At 42.5% G+C, this 26388-nt stretch overlaps 1 protein-coding gene across 1 annotated transcript in view; it reads left to right on the forward strand.

Annotated features, from left to right (window-relative positions):
* LOC129826234 (hemicentin-1-like) overlaps positions 1–18135 on the forward strand; it is a 77668-nt gene extending 59533 nt beyond the window's left edge. The window contains exons 54-81 of the mRNA XM_055886736.1: positions 16–143; positions 347–503; positions 605–726; positions 824–988; positions 1098–1205; positions 1348–1482; positions 1596–1730; positions 1857–2126; positions 2257–2447; positions 2533–2746; positions 2869–3003; positions 3117–3307; positions 4105–4186; positions 8342–8512; positions 8667–8819; positions 9099–9236; positions 9582–9703; positions 9828–10068; positions 10273–10332; positions 10458–10577; positions 10898–11032; positions 11188–11307; positions 11432–11557; positions 11689–11817; positions 11926–12219; positions 12408–12527; positions 12629–12755; positions 15887–18135. Coding sequence (XP_055742711.1) covers positions 16–143; positions 347–503; positions 605–726; positions 824–988; positions 1098–1205; positions 1348–1482; positions 1596–1730; positions 1857–2126; positions 2257–2447; positions 2533–2746; positions 2869–3003; positions 3117–3307; positions 4105–4186; positions 8342–8512; positions 8667–8819; positions 9099–9236; positions 9582–9703; positions 9828–10068; positions 10273–10332; positions 10458–10577; positions 10898–11032; positions 11188–11307; positions 11432–11557; positions 11689–11817; positions 11926–12219; positions 12408–12527; positions 12629–12755; positions 15887–16277 — 4480 coding nt within the window. The 3' untranslated portion in view covers positions 16278–18135. The remainder of the gene's footprint in view (positions 1–15; positions 144–346; positions 504–604; positions 727–823; positions 989–1097; positions 1206–1347; positions 1483–1595; positions 1731–1856; positions 2127–2256; positions 2448–2532; positions 2747–2868; positions 3004–3116; positions 3308–4104; positions 4187–8341; positions 8513–8666; positions 8820–9098; positions 9237–9581; positions 9704–9827; positions 10069–10272; positions 10333–10457; positions 10578–10897; positions 11033–11187; positions 11308–11431; positions 11558–11688; positions 11818–11925; positions 12220–12407; positions 12528–12628; positions 12756–15886) is intronic.
* Positions 18136–26388: the final 8253 nt, after the last annotated feature.

Consider the following 26388-nt stretch of genomic DNA (forward strand, 5'->3'; position numbering starts at 1 on the left):
TTGCGTGTGTCCCAGGTACACCATGCTGTCTGAAGGCTCTCTGCGAGTAAAGACTGTTCAGCTGAGTGACGCTGGCCGCTACTATTGCACCGTGTCCAATCAGGCCGGATCAGATCACAGTGGGATGGACTTACGTGTGTTAGGTAAATACAACTCAGAGAATTACAGAATCACACCATAACACGGTATATTTACGTTTTTACATGAACATTTAGGACATTTAGTAGACATTATCCAGAGTGATTTTCAGCCACTGCATTGCAGTCAGTGCCTTACAGTCAAATGTGTTTGTATGCCATACATATCTGTATGTCATTCCTTATGACTCCATGTTGTGTCCCTGTAGTGGGTCCCTCGATCAGCCCTGGTCCTTTCAATGTGACGGTGACCACAGGGGTGAGAGCCGTACTGAGCTGTGAGACCACAGGTATACCGGCCCCTAAAGTCACCTGGAAGAGGAACGGTGCTCCACTAGACCCCAACCAGCAGCCTGGCACATACAAGTAAATGAAGCAGAATGACCTCTCCTGTGTGAATTATAACACAATGGACATAATCCAAATGGATTCATTCTGAAATATTGCCTTTAATTTTTTTTTTTAAGGTTACTCTCCTCTGGATCTCTGACAATTTCCTCTCCATCCAATCAGGATGAGGGATACTTTGAATGCACAGCAGCCAATGAGGTTGGAGAGGAGCGTCAGGTCATTGAGGTCATCCTACAAGGTATTGTTGCTTTGAGGTCCTACTCAGACGTTTGTAGACTGCCCTTTCATCTCACATACAGCAGAACAGACTGAGATTTCTCCTCTCTGTCCCTCAGTCGCTCCAACCATTGAAGATGACATTACAACAGTCACTGCTATCAAAATGGCGCCTGTGGTGCTGCCATGCCATGCACAGGGCATCCCAGAGCCCACTGTCAGCTGGACCAAGAGTGGAGCCAAGCTGGGCTCCCGGGGAGGGAGTTACCGGGTCCTGCCCACAGGTAGGTACACTTGCTGCTCAGAGGGTAACATGGTGCTGTTGCCATCAGTGATCTTGTCATGTTAGTACTTTGGTGTTCATTGTTGTGTTACTATACTCTTTGGATCCAGGAGTTCTGGAGATCACAGCTGCTACCCCCAGTCATGCAGGGAGGTACACTTGCTCTGCCCGGAACCCTGCAGGAGTGACGCACAAACACATCACTCTCACAGTGCAAGGTGGGTCCTCAGGGGGATTGTTGTTAAGGTTATAAAGTAATGGTTCATGTTTTTGCTTTGTAACTCTCTTATGTCTTCATTTTACAGTTGAATAATCTGTGTGTGATAAACCATGTTAATGGGTTTGCCCTCTCCCACTCAGAGCCCCCGGAGATCAGGCCTATGACAGAGGAAGTACACGTAGTGTTGCATCATGGGACGGTTCTGCCTTGCGAGGTGCAGGGTTTCCCTCGACCCTCCATCACCTGGCAACGAGAGGGTGTTCCCATATCAGCTGGTGAGAGTGCCCTCTTTGGACACTTGATAAGAAATCAAGCCATTATATAACACAATAGTCATTTATAGTCTGCTGTTTCTCAATAGGGATGTCTTCCTTCCATGGCTCTTCAGGTCACAAACTGGCTCTCCTCTCAAACGGAGCTCTGACGTTCTCTCGGGTCACTCTGGGTGATGCGGGCACCTACCAGTGTCTGGCACAGAATGAAGCTGGCACAGCAATAGGAAGGACACGTCTAGTACTGCAAGGTAACACACTACATTTCTACAGAGAACAGACATGTTGTTCAAACAGCATGGAGACACTTGTTGATACTTAGATGAATGTGTGGGCCTCAATAGTGAAAGGTACTATGTGTCTTCATGTTGCTCCAGTTCCCCCAGTGCTGAGAGTTCCTCGTGAGGAGTACACAGCAGTCCTGGGCCAGCCAGTGAGCCTGGAGTGTTTGGCAGACGGACAGCCCCAGCCGGAGGTGTCCTGGCAAAGGGAGCGCAGGCCCCTCACAGAGGGGGCACACGTACAGCTCTTTGCCAATGGCACCCTGAGGATTGCAGCCACACAACGCAGTGATGCTGGCCTGTACACCTGCTCAGCCAAAAACCTTGCTGGCAGGGCCAGCCATGACATGAGGCTTGTCATAATGAGTGAGTGTGATATGAGGTCAATATGACACTTAGGTTTAACCTTGATTTAACCTGACATTAGGAATAACAGTGTCTCATGGAACAGAGTTACTGATCTGCCAGTAATAAACTGACTCTGTCTTTCTTCTAGTCCCGCCCATGATTCCTGTTGGTCAGCCGGAGTTGTCCGTCATCCAGGGCTTCCAGGCCTTGTTGCCCTGTGCGGCTCAGGGTTCACCAGAGCCCAGGGTGTCATGGAAGAAGGATGGTAACATTGTTCCCAGCCTGCCTGGCAAATTCACCGTGCTGCGATCAGGAGAGCTGATCATTGAGAGGGCAGAGGTCAGAGATACATTTCTGTTTTACATTGCGTTTTAATGAAGGTGGTTCAGGTGAAGGTCACTGATCAACGTTTTTGCCCTTGTAGCCAGATGATGGTGGTGTGTTCACCTGTGTGGCCACCAACACAGCAGGCGCTGTGAGACAGGACACCCGCCTGTCCGTCAACATCAGACCCGCCTTCAAGGAGTTACCTGCTGACGTGACCATGAACAAAGGTCAAAGTCTTAGCTTGTCTTGCCACGCCCAGGGCACCCCTACCCCTGTCATCTCCTGGACCGCTAACAACAGCCCCTATCCAGGTACACCACTGCCCTCCACTGGCTCCATGTTCTGTTATGATCGATATGATGTAGTCGTAGGTACTGTATATAGTAATAGTAATAATCATCTTGATTACTCCAAACATGTCGCTCTCTCTCAGTTTCCAGTGTGGACGAGGCAGGCAGAAGCTCCTTGGTAATAGAGAATGTGACCTTGAGGGATGCAGGAACCTATGTGTGCCTAGCAGAGAACAGTGTGGGCACCATCAGAGCACTCTCATTTGTCCGCATCAGAGGTGAGTACTTTCAACACCTCATGACCTTTAGACTATTTCTATTTGTATTGTTTTATATTTCTTGGTAGGGGTACACTGTTCGTAATGGATGTGTTATGGTCATGTCTCCTTAGAACCACCGGTGTTGAAGGGAGAGGCCCACACCTCTCAGACTGTGGCCCAGAGTGGCACTGCCATGCTGGACTGTCCTGTCCATGGAGACCCCAGTCCGGTCCTCCGCTGGGTCCATGACGGCAGACCCCTTCTCCGCTCCCTTCGCCTGCAACCTCTCCATAATGGCTCCTTGGCCATCTACAGCATCACGGTAAACACAACCCTCCACCTGTCCTATCAGTCTCCCTCAGAAATCTATTTATCCAGTGTTAGTTTAATTTGAGAGTTCATATCTTGAGAGTAAAAAATGCCTATAAAAACAAAAAGAAAGTAGGCTTACACAAGAAATGAGAGTGAGAGGATGGACCACTGACTGCAGTCAATCTGCACTCCATTTGCAGTCCTGAGTCATGGAACATTGTGTGACCTAACTGCATTGTGCTAGTCTGGCCAGTCAGATTTTAGTGAGCTCATTCTAAAAAGCCAACAGTATTAGCTAGAGAGGGAAGGAGGGAGGGAGGGGGAGAGAGGGAGAGAGGGAGCTCAGAAATTGATGTTCCCAGGCTCTCACTGTTGTGTTCTGTGTCTATAATTTTGTTAACTTTTTTAACTCTGTAATTGATGCTGTAATTGTACGCCCTGCAGCTAAAACTTTCTCAAAGACAAATGGTTCCCCTTCCTACAGAGTGCTCTAATGTGATACTTCCTCTCTCTGGTGTCAAAATGACACTTACTGCAAACAAGCTAATGGAAAAACCTTAAATTCCCTTTTAGAAAATGTCAGCTTTTAAATGCCTCAATGAGGGATGAAAGTTCCATTAAATATCTGAAATAACATAAAAATGATAAAAGCACTCCGTGGAATGTAAGGCAAATATGTTTACCACTGGAGAAACGTCGCTAAATGACATTGTTATTTGGATGAGGGTCCTGAACAGCATATCAACCCTCATATTTCAGAAGAACAATGATAACGTGTTTATGCCCTAACATGTATATCTGTGTCAGAGAGAAGATGCAGGGGAGTACCAGTGTGTGGCTGAGAGTGAGGCTGGAGTCGCTGAGAGGACCATTTCTCTCAAAGTACAGAGTGAGTGATGTGGAGCATGAACACAGTCACACAACCTCCATTTCCAAATGCTGGCTTCCATTCAAACAATCCGGAATCAACATACACCCAAGCGGCCCAGGGTACCAAGCTCCCCATCAGAGTCTGGAGTTAGGTCACCTGCAGAAAAAAAGGCTGATATGGAGGATGTAATTCTGGGAGAAGTGGAGTAAAGTCCCCCTAATTAGCCATCCAGACTGAATGGTGGAACATGAATGATTGAAATAATCTATATTTGAGTAGCCTATAATATCTGGTGCAGAGAAGGACATTCTGTGTATGTAACCATAACCTCTGTCGCTAACATGGCTTTTCAAGAGAATGAGCAATCTGCAGATAATAATATTTTAATGCCAACTCTTGATTCATGTCCCAAACAAAAGCCACCTTCGAGACAGAAACTCAGTATCCTTAATTAACGCAGGTATTAGAAAACATTGTACCATGAAACTTTTTCAAAACGTTAACCAGGCTTAAATGCTCTGGGACCCTCGTTCCAAGCCTAGAGGAATATTGGGAGGTCATCTGAATATTCGTAGAACATTTATTGAATAACTCTAATCTTGATTTGTTCTGTTTCTCTGAGAAATGTCTGAAGAAATCTTCTCCTAGTTCTACCTTTAGTGTCCCTGGATATTCCAAATTCAGGAAGGACAGGGGAGAGGGCAGAGGGGGTGGATTGCTTTTGTACATGAAAGATAACTTTAAATGCAATCGTATCATATGGAAACATGTCAATGACCTTGAATGTATGGGGCTGAACGTCTTCCTCTACCCTCATACTTCTCTCACTATTATTGGATTATATCGACCACCAACATCTGATATCTTGTTTTATGACCATCTAAATGCCATGCTCAAAGAATGTGATCATATTAAGGACTTCATCTTCATGAGCAATTTCAATATAAACTGGAAAAAACTCAGAGATCACAGACTATTTCAACCTGACTCAAATAACCAGAGTAACACAGTCATCTCATACTCAATTCATCTGGTGTTTACTAACAGATCTGATCGAATAACTAAGTCCACTAACTTACTAACTGGCATATCTGACCACAATGTTACATTGGTGGTTAGAAAGATCACTAAAAATAGATTTATGAACCATATTAATGTGCAACAGTAAGATAAAGATATCCCGAAAAGTGAGCAGAGTCAAAGTCAAATTGACTGGTCTGATATGTTAAGCAATCCAGAGTCTGGATACAGAACATTTCTGTCAGCCATTGATAAAGTGGATACCTCTGACTTGGAAATGTCACGTTAAGCCAAGGAAAGCCTCTCTACCATGGCTCAACGAGGACCTCTGAAGGCAGATGAGAGAACGGGATCTTTCCTTGAAAAAAGCACTGAAGTCTGGTCAGAATGATGGCAGACATATATTTACAGCACTGAGAAATAAGGTGATAAGGATTATAAAAAAAAGCAAAAGCAGAGTTCTTTCTGAGAGTGATCAATGAAGTTAAAAGAAATGGAAAAGTGATTTGGGAAAATTTCAACAAACAAACAGGGAGGAGCTGAAAAAAACCCATTCTGAATTAAAGGTTAATGGGATTCTAATTCAAGACTGACAGGGAACTGGCTCAAAGATTTTCAACCATGACCCCAGTTCTCACTCCCATAGATAATAATAAACCAATATTCACAATTACTGAAATCTCAGCATCAGCAGTGGACAGTATTATTGTCTTTTCAGGAGCTCTAGAACAGAATATGTATTTGGTCTAGACAATGTATTCCTGAAGAGACACAAATATTCTCTGATTGCCCATATTGTACATCTAGTTAATCTGTCCATCAAATATGGGTTCTTCATATGTAAGACGACAGTTGATGATAGTGTTGTTGTTGTTGTTAGAATTATATATTTTTGGATGTAATGTATTTGTATTTTGTATTGTATTAGTCAGTATTTGTATAGTGGCTGTGTAAAGGCCCTTATCTTTACACAGGCCCAAATTAGCTTTTGGCTAACCCGCCACATTTACATGGATGTTGCATTATTGTAATATTCATGTTGATTAATGTTGATTGTCCCCTATAAATAAATAAAGAAAATTTCAACAAACTAACACGGAGAGGAGCTGAAAAAACCCCATTCTGAATTAAAGGTTAATGGAATTCTAATTCAAGACTGTCAGGGAACTGGCTCAAAGATTTTCAACCATGACCCCAGTTCTCACTCCCATAGATAATAATAAACCAATATTCACAATTACTGAAATCTCAGCATCAGCAGTGGACAGTATTATTGTCTTTTGAGGAGCTCTAGAACAGAATATGTATTTGGTCTAGACAATGTATTCCTGAAGAGACACAAATATTCTCTGATTGCCCATATTGTACATCTAGTTAATCTGTCCATCAAATATGGGTTTTTCCCCAATGCTTGGAAGTCTGCTGCAGTGATACCTGTTTAAAATCTGGTGACCCAACACTGTTGGAAAATTACCAACCTATAAGCATTCTTCCAGTGCTATCAAAAGTAGCTGAAAGATGGGTGGCTGATCATCTGACTGATCACCTCATTCAGGACAACTCCATACATCAAATTACATTTGGATTCAGAACTAACCATTCTACCGAAACAGCCAATTGCTATTTTCTGGAGTGCATTAAATCTAAACTGGACGTAGGTGGTGAAGTCAGCGCAGTCTTTTTGGATCTTAAAAAGGCCTTTGATACTGTGAATCATGAGGTCCTCCTATCCAAACTATCCTCCCTTAATGTGTCCACTGAAGTTATTAGTTGGTTGTATTCCTATCTGACAAACAGAAGTCAAAGGGTTCGTTTGGGGGACACTCAGTCGGACTCTCTTTACTATAACATTGGGGTCCCACAAGGGTCAATATTAGGCCCCCTTCTGTTTACCATTTATATAAATGATCTCCCACTTGCTTGCTCACAAGTTAACATGCAGATGTATGCAGACAATACAGTTATGTATGTACACTCAAAAACTAGAAAACTAGTTGTTAACAAGTTAACTGACACTACGGTACATGTTTCTAAATGGATTACAAATTATTGCCTGCATTTATATATCGACAAGACTGTTTGTATGTACTTATCTAAGAAATCCATTGATTCTTCCCAGTAAGCTGATCTTGTTATTGGGGAGAATCTGGAATTTCTGCATCATTTTGGACTCAAACTTGACATTTAAGAAACGTGAAGAAGATGGTTAACACGGTCAAGTTTGGATTATCCAACTTTAGGTTTATAAAGATCTTTCCTTCCTCTGGAGGCCGCTAAACTATATATATGCATGCTGTGATCTTCTCACATCTGAGATATTGCCTCACATGCTGGTCACAAGCAGGAGCTACTATTCTGACACCAATTTAATCACTCTACAAACAAACACTTAGATTTTTGATAACAAACCAAACAGTTACCACCATTGTCATATAATTTACAAACATAATTGATTTAGTCTGGATAGCTTTAAGCAGTATGTAGATGCAAGCCTTGTCTTTAAGATCCTGCATGGTCTTGCCCCTCCACCGGCATACAGTATAATGGTCAAGGAAAGCCCCTCCAGTAAGAGGGGATTGTGTCCCTTTTCGACACAGTAAAATCGGTCAATCAGCCTTCTCTGTTAGAGCTACAATATACTGGAATGCAATGCCCATGGACTTGAGAAGCTGCACTGATTATTGTATTTTTAAATTTAAATTGAAAACATGGCTCAAATCTATCCAAACCTGTTCAGAGTTATCTGTGGTTCTTCATATGTAAGACGACAGTTGATGATAGTGTTGTTGTTGTTAGAATTATATATTTTTGGATGTAATGTATTTGTATTTTGTATTGTATTAGTCAGTATTTGTATAGTGGCTGTGTAAAGGCCCTTACCTTTACACAGGCCCAAATTAGCTTTTGGCTAACCCGCCACATTTACATGGATGTTGCATTATTGTAATATTCATGTTGATTAATGTTGATTGTCCCCTATAAATAAATAAATAAAAATACATCTAATATTCCTACAATTAGATCAAATTAATAAAAAAACACAAAAGTAATTATGGATTGTTTATTTAATTCTCTATATGGATGATCTCTCTCTCTCCCTTCATCCCCTTCTCCCTCCTTCCCTACTCTCCCTCCCTCCCTCTCCTGCCACAGTCAATGGAGGTTACTCTAACTGGGAGGATTGGGGCCCATGCAGCACCACCTGTGGTCGAGGGAATCAGGAGCGAATCAGGTTATGCAACAATCCAGAGCCGGCCAATGGGGGGAAATCATGTGACGCTCCCAGTAGGGACTCCAGGAGATGTCAGACTGGACTCTGTCCAGGTATGGCTGATTGAACTGTTCTCTTATCACTCCGAACGGATGCAGCGGAATTTAACAATGGAATGATGTGTGTACATAGAAGGTGTAGTTCTACAGCTACACTTAAATAATGTGTAACTTAATACTTATTCCTCTCTCTGTTTGTTGACTGAAGGGGAGGCCCCTCGTAAGGCCAGAGGGAGTCTGATAGGGGTGGTGAATGATAGGGAGTTTGGAGTGTCGTTCCTGGAGGCTAACATCACAGAGAACCCAGAAGAGGGCACCAGCACCCTGCAGGCCCACCTGGACAACATCCCTCCTAGTGTGGGTGAGTATGGGAGTGTGAGAGATGTCTTACAGTAACCAGTAGGATCCTCTCAGAAGCACATCTAAATGCAATAATCAAGTACTTGCTGTAAAGTTATTTCCTATAATCAAGCACTTGCTGTAAAGTTATTTCCTATAATCAAGCACTTGCTGTAAAGTTATTTCCCATAATCAAGCACATAGATCACTCAGCCACTGATCATTGCTGTATCCTGACCTATCATACTTTGCTCAGAGGTATATCCATAGAGGCTGTGGTCTTACTACTGATGTTTTGCAGGTCCATTGCTACGGGTGTTGGTGTCTGTGTTTGCTCCCATCTACTGGACCACAGTGCTGCAGACTGGAGCAGCCAGGAATGGCTACTCACTGACCCAGGGCCTGTTCAGACAGGAGTCACAGCTGGAGTTTGACACAGGTCAGCACTGAAGAACAGATACAATAACATCCTGTAAATTAACCTGAACTAAGGTTTACTCTACTGTAAATGTAGTCCTATAACAGTGGTTGTCTCTCGTAAGCGGAATTGTCCCTTTAAATCTGTACATTGTAAGAGAACCAGCAGAGGGCAAAGTTCTCCATGACTGCAGTTCTTCTTTTTTTTTTACTAGGATCTGGTTTCAATGACGGACTCCTTTGGCAACTTCAATAAGAACCCCCCAAAATATGGGGTGGGTCCTCTTCAGACAGACAACTCTCCCAAGTGACTGTTTTATAATGTATCCCAGATGTATTTGAATGTTGTGTTTATGTTTGTAACCAGGAGAGGTCCTTCGGTTGACCCATGTAGCCAGAGGTCTGGACTCAGAGGGGGCTCTCCTAATAGACATGGTTATCAACGGCTTTGTCCCTCCGACATTATCAACCTCCCATCTCAATTTGCAGGTGTGTAATGACTAACACTGTCATCCTAAGGCCAGCTGAAGTCCCTGACTGTGACTAACCATAAGTCTTAATTAAATCTCTATATAATCTATCTCTAATATGATGATTGCTTTGTGTCATGCAGGAGTTTGATGAGTCATACGTGCAAACGGGACCAGGGCAGCTGTACTCATGGTCGTCCCAGGCCCACCAGAGAACAGGCGGTCCCATGGTGCTGCGCTGTAACCACTCCATCATCTACGAGGGCCGAGAGGAGCGTCAGGGGCCACTGCTGCAGCTCATCAAGGTGTCCCAGATGAATGGCATCTACAGCATGTTCACTCTCAGTCTGGACTTCCAGATCACAGCCTCCCTACTCCTACCTGGTCAGTGGAAATACAAGACAGATTACCACAAGGCAGGCTAACACAATACAGACTTACACAATACAGACAGTCAGTCAGACACTTGACTTTTAACTGATGTACTGTAGCAAACACATTCATTTTTAAGATGTCATTTTCATTGTTTAAAGTTGTGGTACAGTAACATCATCTGCTCATGGATTGAATGTGCTCCTCTGTCTTTAGATGGGGATGGAAAAACATGCCCGGAAGGTTTTGTCCTGGATACAGCCTCTTACTGCACTGGTACATTTTGTATACCTTTTCCTCCTTCAATTTCTTTGTTGGATCGACCAATGTTATTTTGTGGTTTGCAATTCAATTAACTCATTAATGCATATTATCTTTATAAACTGTATCTGAATGCTTAGATGAGGATGAATGTGCTGCCGAGTCGCCTTGCTCTCATTCCTGCAACAATGTGATGGGTGGCTTCTCCTGTGCCTGTCCCTCTGGCTTCACCATCTCCCCAGAAACCAACACATGTCAAGGTCAGCCACAGGAAACACTAACTGAATACTTTATCACATCGTTATACAGTATCTCCTAATTAGATACATAGTTACAGTAAGTGATCGGTCTGTAAAGGGATCTGGTATCATGGTGATTTGTATGCTATATTTAGAAGGTAATCTATTGTGAAATTTGTAAAAAGAAAAATGTTGGGGGATAAAATGTAAACAGAATCAGTTAGCTAGCACACGCACTATTTGGTTCCGGGGTGATATTATCGCTGTGAAAGTATACATCCTACTGCTGTATTGCAGACAGTGTTCTTGTGTTTGACCTCACATGTGGTATCTCTCTACAGATATTGATGAATGTGCCCAGGGCTCCCACATGTGCCACTACAACCAGCAGTGTGTGAACACGGTTGGCACATACCGCTGCCAGGCTAAATGTGGCCCAGGGTTCAAGCCCAGCGCAATGGGAACCAGCTGTGAAGGCAAGTCTATTCACAACAAATACAATTTTTGGGGGGGTGATTCTCTTTCAGTCATTCATCAACTGAATAGAATACATTCTAGTCTCCATCCTATAATAGGGTGCTGACAATAAGGCATATTAGTAACAGAGTTTGACCTGTGGTGTGAGTTTCAGATGTGGATGAGTGCCAGGAGTCGTCTCTCTCCCCGTGTCAGCAGCAGTGTCTGAACACCCTGGGCTCCTTCCGCTGTGTCTGCAACCCTGGCTACCAGCTGTCTGGCCAGCGCTGTCTGGGTCAGTGGACCCTGTGACTCACTGATGATATTTTCAACAGAATCAAATCTTTCATACCAGTATCATATGGAAGCAGTGATTTAAATAGTGGAATCTCAAACCCTTTATGTTTGTTTGTTTACAGACATCAACGAGTGCAGCAGGAATGTGTGCCCAGCTCACCAGCAGTGCCGCAACACAGAGGGAGGCTACCAGTGTTTCGACAGCTGCCCAGCTGGCATGCGAATGGGAGAGAATGGGGCCTGCGTGGGTATGATGCCATTTATACTTCACCCATCTTTTACTTTGAATGTTGTTGCACGCAGGTACAGGTTTGTGGTGTGAGAATTCTGATCCTACCATTACAGTATGCCCTGTGTTTACCAACATTGTGATTCACAGATGTGGACGAATGCCAGGATGGAAGCCACTTGTGCCGTTACAGCCAGATGTGTCAGAACACCATGGGAGGGTACGGCTGTGTCTGCCCCAGAGGTTATCAGTCCCAGGGGGTGGGCCGTCCATGCCTGGGTAAGACACTTCATTTTGGCATAGACATGTATTACTACACTAAACAATATGCTACTGTCCAATAAAATCTTGTTATAAGTAGTGTCTGAGTCTTGTTTTGCCTTTCAGACATTGATGAGTGCCTACAGACGCCAAGCCCCTGTGCCCACCAGTGCCGTAACGTGCCAGGCAGCTTCCGGTGCCTCTGCCCACCAGGCACTGTGTTAACGGGGGATGGGCGCTCTTGTGCTGGTCTAGAGAGAGGACAGGTCTTCTCCAACGGTAGCCGCGTCAGGGCAAGACTGCGCCCACAGCTGGTGTCATCGCTGGGTAGGCCCATTCTCTCTCGGCATCATGGGGTATCCCGCATCACCAGACAGAGCTGCCCCATAGGCTATACCAACAGAGATGGCACATGTGTCGGTGAGTCCCCCCCGAAGTAGTAGGAGTCCCGTTCAGGCGTATAATTGGCATCTGTGTTTGTGGACAAGATGGAGAAAAAGCTTTGGAGCTTCTCATTTTCTTTGAATGTCTGTAAGCAAAGGCCACAAGCAAGGGAGTTGAGTCTGGTACGTCTTGCTCACCTCATTGTGTCATCGGTCTCTGTACAGATGTGGATGAGTGCTTGCTGAGGAACCCATGCCAACATGAGTGCCGGAACACATTAGGCAGTTTCCAGTGCCTCTGTCCTACAGGCTACCAGCTGTTACCCAACGGCAGGAGCTGCACAGGTATGGAGAAAACAAACAGTACACATAAACCACCCACCACGACTAGGTTTACATTGCCAAGAACACACACAGATACTGAGTTTCCTTTCTGATGCTTGCAGACATTGATGAGTGTGCAGTACAAGGCATCCAGTGTGGACACAACCAGATGTGCTTCAACACTCGTGGAGGATATCAGTGTTTGGACACGCCCTGCCCTGCAACCTATCAGAAAGGAGGAAGCCCAGGGTATGAAGCTTCAATAAAACACCACTGTGTGTTTGCAATGTGTGGTTAGACAGATCGTTTCCTGGGTATTTTTGTAATCAAAACAAATTGTATTAGTCACATGCACCAAATACAACAGGTGTAGACCTTACTGTGAAATGCTTACTTACGAGCCCCTAACCAACAATGCAGTACAAATAAGAATAAGAAATAAAAGTAACAAGTAATTAAAGAGCAGCAGTAAAATAACAATAGCGAGAATATACACAGGGGAGTACTGGTACAGAGTCAATGTGCGGGGGCACCGGTTACTCGAGGTAATATGTACATGTAGGTAGAGTTATTATAGTGACTTTGCATAAATGATAACAAGAGAGAGTAGCAGCGGTGTGAAAGGGGGGGCAATGCAAATAGTCCAGGGTAGCCAGCAGCATACCACCCTGCATACCACTGCTGGCTTGCTTCTGAAGCTAAGCAGGGTTGGTCCTGGTCAGTCCCTGGATGGGAGACCAGATGCTGCTGGAAGTGGTATTGGAGGGCCAGTAGGAGGCACTCTTTTCTCTGGTCTAATAAAATATCCCAATGCCCCAGGGCAGTGATTGGGGACACTGCCCTGTGTGTAGGGTGCCGTCTTTCGGATGGGACGTTAAACGGGTGTCCTGACTCTCTGAGGTCATTAAAGATCCCATGGCACTTATCGTAAGAGTAGGGGTGTTAACCCCGGTGTCCTGGCTAAATTCCCAATCTGGCCCTCAAACCATCATGGTCACCTAATAATCCCCAGTTTACAATTGGCTCATTCATCCCCCTCCTCTCCCCTGTAACTATTCCCCAGGTCGTTGCTGCAAATGAGAACGTGTTCTCAGTCAACTTACCTGGTAAAATAACGGTAAAATAAAATAAAAAAATAAAAATTGATTAGATGTTCAAGAGTCTTATGGCTTGGGGGTAGAAGCTGTTTAGAAGCCTCTTGGACCTAGACTTGGCGCTCCGGTACCGCTTGCCGTGCGGTAGCAGAGAGAACAGTCTATGACTAGGGTGGCTGGAGTCTTTGACAATTTTTAGGGCCTTCCTCGGACACCGCCTGGTATAGAAGTCCTGGACGGCAGGAAGCTTGGCCCCAGTGATGTACTGGGCCGCACGCACTACCCTCTGTAGTGCCTTGCGGTCGGAGGGCGAGCAGTTGCCATACCAGAAAGTGATGCAACCAGTCAGGATGCTCTCGATGGTGCAGCTGTAGAAGCTTTTGAGGATCTGAGGACCCATGCAAAGTCTCCTAATGGGGAATAGGTTTTGTCGTGTCCTCCTCACGACTGTCTTGGTGTGCTTAGACCATGTTAGTTTGTTGGTGATGTGGACACCAAGGATCTTGAAGCTCTCAACCTGCTCCACTACAGCCCCGTCGATGAGAATGGGGGCATGCTCGGTCCTCTTTTTCCTGTAGTCCACAATCATCTCCTTTGTCTTGATCACGTTGAGGGAGAGGTTGTTGTCCTGGCACCACACGGCCAGGTCTCTGACCTCCTCCCTATAGGCTGTCTCGTCGTTGTCGTGATCAGGCCTACCACTGTTGTGTTATCCGCAAACTTAATGATGGTGTTGAAGTTGTGCCTGGGCGTGCAGTCATGAATGAACAGGGAGTACAGGAGGAGACTGAGCATGCACCCTTGTGTTGAGGATCAACGTGGCGGATGTGTTGTTACCGACCCTTACCACCTGGCGGCGGCCCGTCAGGAAGTCCAGGATCCAGTTGCAGAGGGAGGTGTTTAGTCCCAGGGTCCGTAGCTTATTGATGAGCTTTGAGGGCACTATGGTGTTGAACGCTGAGCTGTAGCCAATGAATAGGATTCTCACATAGGTGGTCCTTTTGTCCAGTTGAGAAAGGGCAGTGTGGAGTGCAATAGAGATTGCATCATCTGTGGATCTGTTAGGGCGGTATGCAAATTGGAGTGGGTCTAGTGTTTCTGGGATGATGGAGTAGATGTGAGCCATGACCAGCCTTTCAAAGCACTTCATGGTTACAGATGTGAGTACTATGGGTCAGTAGTCATTTAGGCAGGTTACCTTAGTGCTCTTGGGCACAGGGACTATAGTGGTCTACTTGAAACATGTTGGTATTGCAGTCTCGGACAGGGAGAGGTTGAAAATGTCAGTGATGACACTTGCCAGTTGGTCAGCGCATGCTCGCAGTACACGTCCTGGTAATCTGTCTGGCCCTGTGGCCTTGTGAATGTTGACCTGTTTAAAGGTATTTTCTCACATCGAGAAAGAGAGAGCGTTGATCACACAGTCTTCCAGAACAGCTGGTGATCTCATGCATGTTTCAGTGTTATTTGCCTCGAAGCGAGCATAGAAGTAGTTTAGCTTGTCTGGTAGGCTCATGTTACTTGGCAGCTCTCAGCTGTACTTCCCTTTGTAGTCTGTAATGGTTTGCAAGCCTTGCCACATTCAACGAGCGTCAGTGCCGGTGTAGTACGATTTGATCTTAGTCCTGTATTGATGCTTTGCCTGTTTGATGGTTCGTCGGAGGGCATAGCAGGATTTCTTATAAGCTTCCAGGTTAAAGTCCCGCTCCTTGAAAGCGGTAGCTCTAGCCTTAAGCTCAGTGCGGATGTTGCCTGTTATCCATGGCTTCTGGTTGGGGTATGTATGTACGGTCACGGTGGGGATGACGTCATCGATACACTTATTGATGAAGCCAATGACTGATGTGGTGTACTCCTCAATGCCATCGGACGAGTCCCGGAACATATTCCAGTAGCAAAACAGTCCTGTAACTTAGCATCTGCTTCATCTGACCACTTTTTTTTATTGATCGAGTCACTTGTGCTTCCTGCTTTAATGTGTGTTTGTAAGCAGGAATCAGGAGAATAGAATTATGGTCAGATTTGCCAAATGGAGGGCGAGGGAGAGCTGTGTATATGTCTCTGTGTGTGAGTACTTACCTTAGTTACATTATCACACCACCATAAAGTAATTGTTGTGCAGTTATCTATGTATGTAGTAAGTCACGATCATTGGCCCCTCTAAACAATCACATGGTTGTGTTGTATATTAGATGTAGGATGTCACTGACCTTTGGAGCCAGCTGATAACAGACGGTATCAGTACCTCTGATAGTGTAACAGTTGACTCTTCTCTCTCCATGGCAGGACGTGCTACAGACCCTGCTCTCGGGACTGTGGCTCTGGGGGTTCCCCTCTGCTACTGCAGTACAAGCTTTTGACCCTTCCCCTGGGCATCCCAGCCAATCACAACGTGGTGCGCCTGTCTGCCTTCTCAGAGGGGGGGGTGTTGCAGGAGATAACATCCTTCACCATTCTGGAGCAGGGCAGTGAGGGGGGTCCAGGGGTGGGGGCAGGGGGCCAGATGTTTGGCATCAGGGACGAGGCAGGCAGGGGCATCATCTTCACTCTGCGGCCCCTGCAGAGGTCAGGTCTGGTGCGTCTGGGGGTGCAGGCCACCACTCTCTCAACACAGGGCCGCATCACATACCAGAGCATCTTCATCATCTACATCTCCATCTCTAGATACCCCTACTGAGATGAGCCCACCCAGCTGGAGGCTGGACCTGACTGTGTGTGCCCCTGAGAGGCCACTGACCCCTCCTTCACCAACCTCTGTAGAATCAGGCCCACAGCCTGGAGGCCTGTGAGACAGAGCGTGCTAACCAAGCCAAGAAAGCACTAATCATGAGACAATGCAAACAGTATTAACACTAAGGATTTCATGGATATTTGGTAAGTAAACTGGATTGAAATGGATCTTAAACTGTGGGGACACAATTTTTCCAAAATCTGTTCTTGTAAAGAAATGGACCTTTTATAAGATTTGTTGGATTCATTACAATGAACACTCCAAAGATGGTCCTGTAGCATTAGAATGGCATGTAGTTATTTATATAGTGTTTTCTATCATTTTTGAAGTCATTGTTGAACTAGCTATAAGGTGCTATTCTGAAGGTACTTGACAGCTTTGTTGAATCAGTAAGGCAAATGGTGTTTGCATTGCAAGAACAAATCGATAAGAAAAGATTGCTTCACCTGGCCTGGAATAAACCATCTTAAGCAAGTACAAGACCGTTTGAGATTGATTGCACTTATCGGAATCTGTTTTGAATGGAGTTGGCCTTAGGTAGTAGGGCCACAATATGGACATCAGAGAAAATGTCCCTTTCTGCTTAAACCGCTTTAGTCATTAGACTGTAGTATTCTGATTTAGCCATCCATCTTTCTAAATGTGTTTCAAAGGTGCAGGGTTAAAAACCATGGAGGGGAGGAAGTAGCAAAGACATTGTGCTGAACTAGAACTGTTCATTTGTAAACCAAAAGCATACTCAATTAGTATTATACATGAAACACACCCCAAAATCAACGATAATTTGGAAGTGGAGAACCACATTCAGTGGGTGTTTGCAGGGGCGGACTGTGACAAGCAATCAGACCTGGCATTTCTAACACACCGGCCCATCTCTAAAGCCCTCACACCGGCCCATTTTCTTCCGAGGCCCCCACACCGGCCCCCAGTATTAGCCAGATAGTCATTTTGCACACCAAAAAAAAAACAAGTTAGACCGGCCCACTGGGCTAAAAATGGACCAGGCCAGTTCACCCATGTCACTAAGTTAACATCCACCACCAACACTCCTCTATGAGATGAATGGAGCATCAATTTCCTGTTATAAGGGTAGAGATACATGCAGCTATGTGATACATTCACCACAATACTGTTATTCCATTGCTCACCCCTTTAGACCATGAATGTATTTTGCAGAAAGGAACATTCATATGCATATACAGCGATTAAGATATTCTTAACACGATTTCTGATATCAACCCAAAGTTTTGAACTGTTGTAAATGTAACCTACACAAAAAAACGTTTTGCTCAGAGTGGAAAAATTGAGTCTGTTCTAGATGAATCCACATATAACGACGGTACAACCTGATGCAGAGTGTCTTGAACATTTTCTCTCTGTGTGGCCCACAAGGTATATAAATATCTCACTGTGGTATGGAATTACAAACATGACAAGAGGAACTGATGATGCACTACCCAATTTCGAAATTGCACCTTGTGCATTCTACTATGACAGCTTTCAAGAGTAAGTTTAAAGCCAGGCTGAGTTCCTAACAAAAAAAATAAAACGTTTGGTTTGTCGGTTCTGTTCCAAGAACGGGTTCCAACTCCTGTCTCTAACCTTACAAGATATTTAATGAAATATGTTACCTAATCATTTTGTAGCCATTAGTTCAGTGGCTCGTTGACACATTTTATAGAAATTATGCAATTGATGATTTTGGACCATTGCTGATGCCCTCGACAACCCTCAGCAGCCAGTAACCAATAAAGTACATATTTCAGTAGGCCCTATACTACAATAAACTATTTTGTCCCTTAAACCTAAGAATTGAATACTTCACCAGCTACAGTACCAGTCAAAAGTTTGGACACACCTACTAATTCAAGGGTTTCTTTATTTCTACTATTTTCTACATTGTTGAATATTAATGAAGACATCAAAACTATGAAATAACCCATATGGAATCATGTTGTAACCAAAAAAGTATTAAACATATCAAAATATATTTGAGATTTTAGATACTTCAAAGTACCCACCCTTTGCTTTGATGACAGCTTTGCACACTCTTGGCATTCTCTCAAGCAGCTTCATGAGGAATGCTTTTCCAACAGTCTTAGCACTTGTTGGCTGCTTTTCCTTCACTCTGCGGTCCAACTCATCCCAAACCATCTCGATTGGGTTGAGCTCGGGTGATTGTGGAGGCCAGATCATCTGATGCAGCACTCCATCACTCTCCTTCTTGGTAAAATAGCACTTACACAGCCTGGAGTTGTGTTTTGGGTCATTGTCCTGTTGAAAAACAAATGATAGTCCCACTAAGTGCAAACCAGATGGGATTGTTTATCACTAAAGAATGCTGTGGTAGCCATGCTGCTTAAGTGTGCCTTGACTTCTAAAATTCAAAGCACAAAATCACTAGACAGTGTCACAAGCAAAGCACCATCACACCTCCTCCTCCATTCTTCACGGTGGATCCACACATGTGGAGATCATCCTTTTCACCTACTCTGCGTCTCACAAAGACAAGGCGGTTGAAACCAAAAATCTCAAATTTGAACTTATCAGACCAAAGGACGGATTTCCAACGGTCTAATGTTTCTTGGCCCAAGCAAGTCTCTTCTTATTATTGATGTTCTTTAGTAGTGGTTTCTTTGCAGCAATTTGACCATGAAGGCCTGATTCACGCAGTCTCCTCTGAACAATTGAACAATTGTGTCTGTTACTTGAACTCTGTGAAGCATTTATTTGGGCTGCAGTTAACTCTAATGAACTTATCCTCGGCAGCAGAAGTAACTCTGGGTCTTCCTTTCCTGTGTTGGTCCTCATGAGAGCCAGTTTCATCATAGCACTTGATGTTTTTTGCGACTGCACTTGAAGAAACTTTCAAAGTTCTTGAAATGTTCTTGAAATGTTCTGAATTGACTGACCTTCATGTCTTAAAGTAATGATGGACTGTTGTTTCTCTTATTTGAGCTGTTCTTGCCATAATATGGACTTGGTCTTTTACCAAATAGGGCTATTTTCTGTATTCCTCCCCTACCTTGTCACAAGACAACTGATTGGCTCAAACGGATTTATAGGGAAAGAAATTCCACACATGAACTTTTAACAGGGCACACCTGTTAATTGAAATGCATTCCAGATGACTACCTCATGAAGCTGGTTGGAGAACTTTGAAGAATCTCAAATAAAAAATATATTTTGATTTGTTTAACTTCTACTTCATCACAATCCCAGATCCGGGAGCACCCCCATCAGTAAAAAAGCTGACTAGCATAGCGTCACAAGTAAATACTAGCATCTAAATATCATTAAATCACAAGTCCAAGACACCAGATGAAAGATACACATCTTGTGAATCCAGCCATCATTTCTGATTTTTAAAAATGTTTTACAGGGAAGACACAATATGTAAATCTATTAGCTAACCACGATAGCAAAAGACACCATTCCACCATTTCTTTCCTGCATAGGTAGCTATCACAATTTCGACCAAATAAAGATATAAATAGCCACTAACCAAGAAACAACTTCATCAGATGACAGTCTGATAACATATTTATTGTATAGCATGTTTTGTTAGAAAAATGTGCATATTTCAGGTATAAATCATAGTTTACCATTGCAGCCACCATCACAACTCTCACCAAAGCAACTAGAATAACTACAGAGACCAACGTGAATTACCTAAATACTCATCATAAATCATTTATGAAAAATACACAGCGTACAGCAAATGAAAGACAAAGATCTTGTGAATCCAGCCAATATTTCAGATTTTTTAAGTGTTTTACAGCGAAAACACAATATAGCATTATATTAGCTTACTACAATAGCCAACCACACAACAGCATTGATTCAAGCCAACAATAGCGATAACGAATAAACCAGCAAAAGATATTAATTTTTTCACTAACCTTCTCAAACTTCTCCAGATGACAGTCCTATAACATCATATTACACAATACATATAGAGTTTGTTCGAAAATGTGCATATTTAGCGGCACAAATCGTGGTTATACAATGAGAATAGTAGCCAAGCTGCCAACAAAATGTCGGGAGAAATCTTGGGAGAGGCACCTAATCTAATCAGTAACTAAATTTAAACTTGACTAACAAATACAGCTTGGACAGCAAATGAAAATACATTAGTTCTTAATGCAATTGCTGTGTTTTTTAAATTAACGTTACTACGACATATAGCGTGCGTTAAAGCGAGACCGCACCGAAATTAATGGCGGAATATGAGTTTTACATTTTTCAACAGAACAACGAATTAACATCATAAATAGTTCTTACTTTTTGATGAGCTACCATCAGAATCTTGGGCAAGTTGTCCTTTTTCCAAAAGAATCGTTGCTCGGTTGTAGATTGTCGCCTTCAACGTTGGAATTAGCAGTAAACATTAGCCATGTGGGCCAGACGTGCCCAACTCCCTAGAACGCAGCACAAATACCCGAATACCCGAAAATCGCAATATACTGATATAACTCGGTTTAAAATAACAACATTATGATGTCTTTAACACCTATATCGAATAAAATCAGAGACGGATATATCTAAGGGCTATAACGGGAGCTTTCTAGAACGCCTTCCTGAGGTCTGTCTTGCGTCATGGCAAAGGGAAGAAAGAGAGGACCCCACGTTGCCAGCTCATTTATAAAGCCTCAGATCTGCCTAGCAACTCCATTTCAATTCTCACTATTTGCTGACATCCAGGGGAAGGCGTATGAAGTGCATCTCAACCAATAGAAGACATGCAAATTAATAAACCGACCTCAGAACAGCCTGCAGATTTCAGATTTCTCACTTCCTCATAGGAAAATTGCTCCAACTCGAGTTCTGTTTTACTCACAGATATAATTCAAACGGTTTTAGAAACTAGAGAGTGTTTTCTATCCAATAGTAATAATAATATGCATATTGTACGAGCAAGAATTGAGTACGAGGCAGTTTAATTTGGGAACGAAATTATTACAAAGTGCAAACAGCACCCCCTATTGAGAAAACAAGAACATCAAGGGGTTAGAAATCCAGGGGATAAAAACAAAAGTGTCCATGTATGCCGATGACTCCAGTTTTTTCTTAAGTCCGCAATCTTGATCCCTGCACAGTCTCATTGAATATCTTGATAATTTTTTTATAGACTGGACTAAAACCTAAATATGACAAGAGTACCATATTACATAGTTAAAAGACACAGTGTTTACACTACCTTGTAGTTTACCAATAAAATGGGCACATGGTGAAATGGTGAAGTATACATACTTGGTATTCACTTTCCACAAAAGATTTCAATAGAAAGTTACCAAAAATAGATATGATTTTGCAACCATGGAAAGGTAGATACTTGTCTATTTATAGAAAAATCACATTGACTAACTCTTTGGTCCTATCAGAGTTAACCTACCTACGAACGGCGCTGCCTACTCCAGACGACTAACTTTTTAAAATTATATGAGCAAAAATCTTTTTCATTTTATTTGTTACGCTAAGCCAGACAAAATTAAAAGTGCCTATTTATAGGATTAATATGAGTTTGGGGGGCTAAAAAGATTAAATATTAAAGCTTCACTCATACTTAAGTTATACTTAAATACAAAATGGTTCTCCAGTAGATTATTAATAAAGACTCATCCTTTGTTAAAAAATTGCCTTTATACAGATAACAACTTCTCATTTCCGACTAATTGAAAACTATATTTTGTTTAAAAGTATCGTTCTTTCTTAAAGAAGCCATACAAAGCTAGTTACAATTTCAGTTTTATCCTCCAGAAAATAAAAATATTACAACAAATGTTATGGTTAAACTCAGATATACTGATTAAAAAAACATTCTTCATGGAATTAAAAAATATATATATTTACTAAGAAACGGTGGAGTTATGTAACATATGCAGCTATCGAAAAGATATGGAAATGTCTGCTCAATCCAAACTTAGAACCAAGTGATTGCAGCATTAACACAAATGGAGAACGAAAGCGGAAAAGGGAGAAAGTAGGGAACTTGTTTGCCTGCCATATAATAAAGATTCTAATTGGCTGAAAGGAATTGGCATAAATTGAAAAATATACCAGTTTCATTTGAGGACATAGATGTTGACAGCTACGCCACAAAGATTGCAAAATAAACGGGAAGAGATTTTCGATGTACCGATTCCATTACACATGGTATGTGAACTGATACAAAAAACTACACTTGATTCATCACTTCAAGTTTTTCCATTTAAATTATACAAAATTATTACCACCAACAGAATGCTATATATATATATACAGTGCATACAACAATCTCAGCTCTGTAGATTTTGCTGCGAAGAGACAGAATCACAAGATTATTTATTCTGGTATTGACCCTTTGTTTCTGGTCACAGGTTCAGGAATGGATAAAAATCACATTCACTGAAAATGAACCTTACAAATAGCAGTGTTGGGCGATTTGGAAAGCCATAGTCAATCAATAAATAACATAATACTCGTAGGAAAGGTTTCATTCTTTAGCTCACAATCTGTGGACACTATACGATTAGAAAGGTTCAAAATGTATGTAAAACATCACAGCACAATTGAAAAATATATGGCACTTGGAATCCAAACGAGGGTAGTCTATGGTGATAGGTGGGATGGGCTGAGAGTAGCTGAGGGGTGGGATAAAAGAGCGTATGTTTGGTAATGTGTTATGTGATTGCTTTCTATAAAAGTACAATGTATGCAAAATATGTATGTAAAATGTATGTAAATGTAACAAAGAAGCTGTAGAAAACAAAGCTGTGTCCCCCGAAGAGGGGTAAAAAAAAAAAAAAACATTAAATTCCGTCAGTTTAAGCTAGAGATATCAGTTTTGCATGGCCTGCATCTCAATCCATCACATCCGCCTATGTCGGCCTTCCGCATTTGTCAGACCGTGAGACATCCCACAAATGGAAAACGTCTGGCCTACCAACTAATATGACCACTATGGAAAGATGAGAATCCCACAAACATGACGGTGTTCTCCGTTTCCCCACAAGTTTCACGTGACTTGACCGAAGGTAACCCATACAAATGAATGGAAGTAGTTGTGTGTCACATATCAGCATAGACCGATGAGACAGGACAACTTAAGACAAGCTCATCCTCCCCCTTTCATGTTCAGGTCTCTGCCAGAAGAGCACAAATACAATTTCTTATGTAACAGTCTATGTCCAAGGTGGACTGTAAAGCTGCTCTGACGGTGGGCTGGCTCTCAATCAGCTATTCACTCACACTGAGTTGAGTAAGCACATCCAGCCTTAACCAGCCTGGTGAAGAACCAACCAACCTGCTGGGTCAAGAATCTACTAGAGTGGCACTCAGAAACAGGCCTAAACATGTAATCTCTTCAACCTTAAGCAAGAACTCATATGCTCAGGTCTAAGCAGATCTGTTTATCTTCAAATTGTATCTCGGTAAGTGAAATGGTATAAGAGAGTTCCATTTATGGATCTAAATCTGATGAGCGAGGTATATCATGGACATGAATGTGAGTGTAGCCTAACTGTCAGCTAAATATAGTGTCAGCTCATCAGCCAGCTTCAACTTTGCCAAAACAGTTACAGTAGGTGTCTCATTGTCTCCATAAACAGAACAGCCACTCCGGCTGTCGCTGCGTCTGTTTGAGGTGACACCACAATGGAAAAACTCATTCAGTGAGGCTGACAGAGTCCCCACCGCCACTGCATCCTCCCAAACAGACAAAACCATGTTCTAGTGTTGAATCTGCATATACACATATAATGATGCTGACTGACTCATATTGCTGTTCAGGGTCATTGATGCCAGTATCTCCCTGAGGTTCCAAGAGATCTTAATACCTCATACATCAATGGCTGTGGCAGGGCATTGAGAGATAATTTCCATTAGATGCATTTCATGGCTCCCTGCAGTCAGTCTTTGTGGCTTTGGGCCTAAAGGCTATGTAGCAGGAGTGTATCAGTGCATGTCTGTCTGTAGAGCAGTGTACGTGTAGTCAGGGTTGGAAAGGTTACTTTCTAAATGTAATCCGTTACACTTACCTGTCCAAATTTGTAATCAGTAAAGTAACTTTTGGATTACCCAAACTCAGTAACGTAATCTGATAACTCTACCTACATGTACATAATACCTCAATTACCTCGACACCGGTACCCCCTGTATATAGACCCGGTATTGTTATTTACTGTTGCTCTTTAATTATTTGTTATTCTTATCTTTTACTTTTTGGGGGGTATTTTTGCTGGCCATACATTTTACATTAAGGGTTGGGTATGTAGGCTTCTTCTGACACATGATTAAATTATATCTTTACATTGAAAACCAAAGTCTATCAGAACTCCAGTCATTCCAGTAAGTGTTATACCACTTGATCTTCAAGAACAGGACTTGGAAATATGGAAGTATAGATTAGCCAAATTGTTTAACCTGAGCATGACCCCAAAACTAAGGACCTATTAGCCAGTCCTACTCTGTTTATGATTGTTGTCATGGAGGACTGATTGGGCTCATTGATTCCAGTTGAACAATAAATGCTGCCCTCATGGAATGGCATGCTTTGAGCACTACTGAAAATTATTTACATGTGAAAAATGAATGCCATATGCTGCATTTGCTATAGGCCTATGGTTTACCTTTTTGTTGGTGACATTTAGATATCTTGATAATATGCAACTGTTTAAAGGGCAAATTTACAGATGAAACAATAACAAAATGGACACCCTGCCTCTGTTTTGGTAAAAAGCTGAGGGATGGGCCTGGAGAAATGCAACCACTAAGATTAATAGACAGAGCTATGGATGCAAGGACTGAACATCCATGATATCGAAATGATTGTTTTAGCATTTTATGAAGCTATACAGTGATTGTTTACATTTAAAATGTTTACAAACATTGGAGAAAAACAAGCTTATATTTAAGGTTCTCGTGGAGTGTGACAGTTTAACTAAGCTCATGAGGCATTTATGTTATATTTTTAAAGATTCAATGGATATATTTATAAACTGGGTGGTTCGAGCACTGAATGCTGATTGGCTGACAGCTGTGGTATATCAGACCGTATTCCACAGGTATGACAAAACATTTATTTTTACTGCTCTAATTAGTTGGTAACCAGTTTATAATAGCAATAACACAACTCAGAGGTTTGTGGTTTACGGCTAGTATACCACAGATAAGGGCTGTATCCAGGCAGTTACGCGTTGCGTCGTGCATAAGAACAGCCCTTAGCCGTGGTATATTGGCCATATACCACACCTCCTAGTTCCGTATTGCTTAAATAAGTCCAAAAATGGATATAGCAACTACATATTGCCCTTTTAAGTGCATCAAAAGTGTGTGAGTTTGAGCACGTTTCCATTAGGACTATGGATTTAAAAAAAAATATCAGCATGAATTAGATTGAGCAATGAAAGCCCATAGGTTGGGATCCGCACTATGCAGCTGTTGCAAGAGCGCATATTTCACTGCCTGTCCACTGGTTTCAAAAACAATGATTGATAAGCAGCTTAAAGTTCTTGAATTCAACCATTATTCGGTTCAAATACACATTTAGATTTGTGAACAGCCATCCACAACAACCACAATCCGTAAGGCGCAAATAGCTAAATGAGAGAGCAGCAGTGTGATTCACATCAACGCGCTAACGTAGATATCAATAATAAGTGATATCTGTATCACCGTAGACTACACCACTACTGTCATCCTTACCTCAAAGTGTTTGTTTATTCAAGTTGGATAATCTTTTGGATGCCGACAGCAGTCGCACCATTGGAAGACATACCTTGAACTGTAGCCTACTCATGCTGTTTTCCCGCGATCCATCATACACATTTGGTGCGTTATCATAGTGATCCCTGACTTGTGGCCAGACTCACTCAGGTGGAACACTTTTCCAATGCTAATTTTTCAATGCTGATTTTCGTTACTCCCCAACAGAGTGTAAAATATTTTTTTCCCCAGAACGTCCTTTCTGTATTTAAAAGTAATCCCCGAAATAATCTAGTTTTTCAAAAGTATCTGTAATCTGAGTACAGTATTTTTTCTGGTAATGTAACAAATTACAGTTACCGTTTTTGTAATC

The sequence above is a fragment of the Salvelinus fontinalis genome, chromosome 28 (assembly GCF_029448725.1).
Source record: "Salvelinus fontinalis isolate EN_2023a chromosome 28, ASM2944872v1, whole genome shotgun sequence".
Taxonomy (NCBI): domain Eukaryota; kingdom Metazoa; phylum Chordata; class Actinopteri; order Salmoniformes; family Salmonidae; genus Salvelinus; species Salvelinus fontinalis.